Source organism: Panthera pardus, unplaced genomic scaffold (assembly GCF_024362965.1).
Source record: "Panthera pardus isolate Hobbes unplaced genomic scaffold, ASM2436296v1 HiC_scaffold_4, whole genome shotgun sequence".
Lineage (NCBI taxonomy): Eukaryota > Metazoa > Chordata > Mammalia > Carnivora > Felidae > Panthera > Panthera pardus.
Window position 1 is genome coordinate 19,525,996 of NW_026526969.1, and position 4,545 is coordinate 19,530,540.

Sequence of the window (4,545 nt, forward strand, 5' to 3'; positions counted from 1 at the left end):
GAGAGGTGAGCTAAGCGACTTTTCTTTGGAGCCAGCTTGTCATTGCAGCAAATGTCTCTCCCAGGGAAGAGCTGGGACTGCAGGTTGTCTGGTCTCCGTGACCTCAAGTGGGGCGGCTCGACTGGGGCCAAGGGACCCGCTCCAGGAGGCCCAGAGCTTGGCCGTGCCTGTGGCCGCGGTTCCCTCCACGTGGCCTCCCCCGGGCCGACTTCGTTACCCATCATATGGGGGGCTCCTCCGGGGCACACACCAGAAGCTGCCAGGCCTCCTTCAGGCCACAAGTGACACCACGTCCCTTCTGCCACATTCTGCTGGTGAAGCAAGACCCAGAGCCAGTCCCAATTCCAGGTGGGGACTACACGAGTGAGAATACCAGGACACGTGCATCAGAGGCCACGGTGGCCACTGACCACATCCCAAGAGTTGGACCCCGGGGCAGCCTGTGCTCCTCCCTGAGCCCAACAGCTTCATCCAAAAGTGCAGGGATTGGGGCCCTGCCTCCAAGGACCATATACCGTGGATTCTGGCAAGGTCTCACTTCTGCCCAGTGCTCAGGACAGTCTCCCTAACATCTGTCTTCAGCAGTCCACCTGGCCTTGGCCTTCTGGGGCAGCAGGGAGCCGCCCTTTTTGCCACTGCCCAGTGGCTCATCTGGTAGGTCCGCCAGGCGGCCGTGTCCCTGTCGCAGTCCGGCTGGAGGATTCAAACACCTACTCTCTTCAGTCCTCCTGGGGCTGCTGTCGCTGCTGCCACCTCAGGCTCCCACTGCCCAAGTGCACATCCACCCAGGGACCTGAGTCTCCAGAATCTGCTGACCAGGGGCCTACAAAATGTCCAAGGGTGGGACCGGGGTACAGGGGCAGGGAGGGGCTCTGAGGGATTATTTCCCTGCATCTGGAAGGAACCCAGGTATCCATAGTGTCCTTGACATCATCACATGTGGTCTGGTCCTGGGTCATCACCCAGGAGCCCATGGTGGGACGAGCTCAGCCCTAGCCCGAGCAGGGTTGCCAGGACTGGAAGTCAGCCACACGGGGGGCATTGAGACGAACCCAGGTCCTCCCATCCTGTCCCTACTGGGCTGAGTTCTAGTGATGTAGAGCAGAGGGTCTCAACCAGAGTGATTCTGTCTCTCCCAGGGGACACTGGACCCTGGAGACACTTGGTTGACACATTGGGAGGAGAGTCCTATGGGAATCCAGTGGGTGGAGGCTGCTAGACATCCTACGATGCAGGGATGGCTGCTGCGACAAAGATCCGGCCCCAATGTCAACGGGGCTGATGCTGACACACGTTGGTACAGAGGTCCAAGCCGAGGTGCCTGGAGTCCAGCCCAGCAGGGAGAAGGGCTGTGCCCATCCTGCCTGGAGGGACAGGACGGCCAGGGTTCCCCACGGAGCAGTGAACTCAACCAAGGCCTGGGTGAGCGGCGGCGTGGGGTTCAGACCAGCATCTCTGCCCAGGTTGGGAGCTTGCTCTCTTCCTGGCACGCTCCCTACACATGGCCTGCTTTCGTTTGTACTCTGCTGCCTCGGCCAGAATCCCACGCCTCGCGTTTAGGTCTGTCGAGACCTTGCCCATCCGGGAAGCCTTCTGGGAGTCTCACCCAGAAGAAGGTGTTCACTCCTCAACCAAGGGTGGGAGCACCTTGGATCCTCCCTGGCATCAACCCAGAACTTTGCTCTCAGTGCAGCTGGCAACTTCTCTGAGAGACTCTGTGCATTGACCTCCCCACAGACCGACCCAGGGACAAGAAGGTGCAGGCCTTGGCTTTTATTAAAATTAGACCTGTGGGCTTCTCAGCCTCTTGGGAGCCCAAGTCTCCCATCAGCCTGGCCTCCCAGGTACAGGTGGCTGACCTGAGTTGGAGCAGGCTGCAAGGGCTTCTATTTTTTTTCTGTTCCTCCCTCGGGACCTCCTCCTCCCTCCCCCCCCCCCCCTTGAGTTTTCCTGAGGCCCAGGCTCTGGTGCTGGGCAGCTGCTGGGGTGTCTCTGTGGGGTGACTCCTGGTGGGGGCTGCGCCCTTCCTCTCTGGACCTGCCTCCCTCTCCTGAGCCATCCTTTCCTTTCCCGTCCCGAGCTGGGACAGCCAGTCCTGCCATCAGATCCCTATGGTCTCTCCAGAGCCCCAGAGCGGGTTCTCTTGCACAAGGGACATGTGGACTCCTCTGAGGCCCCCCAGGACCTCTTCGGCCTGAGCCCCGAGCCTTCTGGCGGACCAGGCTGGGAGGGGGCACCCTTGGCCGGGTCCACGCTGGAACTGGAAGCTGAAGAAAGTGGACAGAGAGGAATCACTCGGAGGGACTGAAGGGAGGCTGCTAGCCCATCCTATGACCACCGCACCCCCCACCCCGAACCTGGCATTCTTCAGAATAGGAAAGGAGGAGCAGTTCTCCATAAAGAGAGCCCTAAGGAAGGGAGGAGAAAGAAGGAAATGGATGGTTCAAGCCAGAAGGACCCTTGTCTAACTCAGCCCCCTCATTTTACAAACAGGCAAACTGAAGTTGGGGGTGGGGTGGTGGGGACGAAGTTGTCCAAGGTCCCTCATTGAAGGCAGAGCTGGGACAGGAACCCAGGAACCTCGGGAGTGAAGAAGGGCCCATCTGGGTCCATCTGAGTCCCCAACAAACCCTTCTCTGGGTCTTACCCTCCTGTCCCAGCCCTGCCTCACCTGGATTTTCCAGGCTGTCCCCGGGCACTTGAGTTTCCAGAAGAACTGAGCGGTGGCTGTCCCCTGGGCCCAGAGTCCCGTGTGGCAGGTCTAGGGGCCAAGCCATACCCTCGGGCGGTGGGAGGCAGCCCCTGGCCATGAGCTGGCCCAGCCAGTGGCTCTCACCCTGGCCGGCGGGCTGCATGTGGCTCGGCAGGTAGAGACCCAGGCCCCGGAGGTGGCGCAGCCGGAAGTTCTTGGGCTTGCTTCCCTGGGCACCAGGGCACTGCTGCTGGGCCCCCAGGCCCCCCTCGTAGATGTTGGGTGGCGTGTCGGGGTGGCTGGGATGTCCTCGGGCCCAGCTCACTGCATCTGCAGAGGGAAGAGCAAGAGGGTGGTGGCTGGCAGGCCACGGCAGCCACGAGGGGAGAACATAGTCACGTGCTTTAAGGCCAGCTCGCGTAATGGACACCACCCGTGGCTTGCCGAGCTTCGACCTGCCTGTCCGCCAAACAGGCTCAGTCCCCTGCCTCCTGCCAACCCTCACCCAATATGTTACTCCTCTTCCCTTTCCCATCCGACAGGGAGGTCTGAGAAATCCGAGACCGTGGCACAAAGATTTTTTTCAGGATTTTCAAGCCCTTTCTACCACCCATTTTTGCCCCCCTAGCCTAGAAAGAGCATTCCGGTGTCAGCATAGAAATTGCACAGTGGGTCCAGGATCACACAGCCTAGACCCTTGGCCATTCCCCTCTCCCAAGCATGCATGTCCCTGAGGCCACTCCGGTGGCTTTGGGCCCAGGTCGGGACAGGAGGGCATCTCTCCTCCTGCCACTCCTCCCTGCAGCCTGGCACCTTCTCTTATGCGCAGCTCAGAGAACGCACAGACCAAGGCTTCCATGGAGGGCCAGCGTGGTGGGGGAGGAGCTGCTGGGCCTCCTGTGCAGCAGGGCTCTGCTCTCCCCTGCCTGGGTCTGCACGTCTCCCGTGGCAACCGGCTCTGTGATGTCAAACGGAACACTCCCAGCCTTCCTGGACCCCCAAGTTTGGGAGAGCGTGATGCCCCGGGGTAGGGGAAGGGTGGGTGGAGGGCAAGGGAAGGGGGTGGAATCCTAGAGGAGGTCCCTGATCTTCTGGTTTGGGACAGGCCACACAAAACAGACTCAGGTCTTGAAGGCCGGAGAGTCACTCCCTCAGTGACCTCTTGGGGTGTCAGTTTGCTCATCCGTGGGTGGGAAATGAGGCTCTAAGGGCACAGACTTGGTGAGATCTGAGCCAGTGCTTTGAGCCTGCTGAGAAGGTGGTTTGGGGTGGCTGCGAAAGTCACTTAATTTTTCTAACCGTCCATTGCCCTGTAAGTTGATGATGGGGTATCATGTGGGCCGTACCAAGTGTAAGGACGGATGTGGAGGAACTGGGGCTCTGTGCACTGCTGGGGGGCATGTAAAGTGATATGACTGCTTTGGGAGACAGTTTCTTCAAAAGTTAAACTTCTCATACACAGATACCTGTTCTCATATAGGGAAAACATGAAGTCACATGTAAAAACAAAACCTATTTGGATAAAACCATTAGAGATAAAAAGTTCAGCTCATTAGTTACAGGACACAAGATCAACACACAAAATTAATTGTATTTTTACATAGTAGCAAAGAAAAAATAAAACAGGAATAAATTTAACCAAGGAGGTGGAAGACATACTGAAAACTACAAAAGTGCTAGAAAAAAAGGGAAACATACACACACACACACACGTGTGTGTGTGTGTGTGTATGGATATATGTGTGTATATATATATGTATATATATATCCTTGTTCATGGACTGAAGGTTTAACCTGGTTGAGACAGCAACACTCTCCAAAAAAGAAAAAGTTTGAAAATTCCTTACCGCTGT

The 4,545-nt window shown here is 57.6% G+C and overlaps 1 protein-coding gene across 5 annotated transcripts; it reads right to left on the bottom strand.

Annotated features, from left to right (window-relative positions):
- Nucleotides 1-1,934: 1,934 nt before the first annotated feature.
- CUNH16orf90 (chromosome unknown C16orf90 homolog) lies at nucleotides 1,935-4,342 on the bottom strand. 5 transcript variants are annotated; one of them, XM_019468414.2, is made up of 3 exons: nucleotides 3,536-4,338; nucleotides 2,672-3,022; nucleotides 1,935-2,267 (listed from the first exon to the last, which is right to left on the bottom strand). In XM_019468414.2, the coding sequence occupies exons 1-3, from the start codon at nucleotides 3,873-3,875 to the stop codon at nucleotides 2,110-2,112; spliced, it is 849 nt and encodes a 282-aa protein (XP_019323959.2). In that variant the 5' UTR covers nucleotides 3,876-4,338; the 3' UTR covers nucleotides 1,935-2,109. The 5 variants fall into 5 exon arrangements, with proteins under 5 accessions (XP_019323959.2, XP_019323957.2, XP_019323960.2 ...); XM_019468412.2 differs by having other exon boundaries at nucleotides 3,506-4,335; XM_019468415.2 differs by having other exon boundaries at nucleotides 2,151-2,408; nucleotides 3,506-4,338.
- Nucleotides 4,343-4,545: the final 203 nt, after the last annotated feature.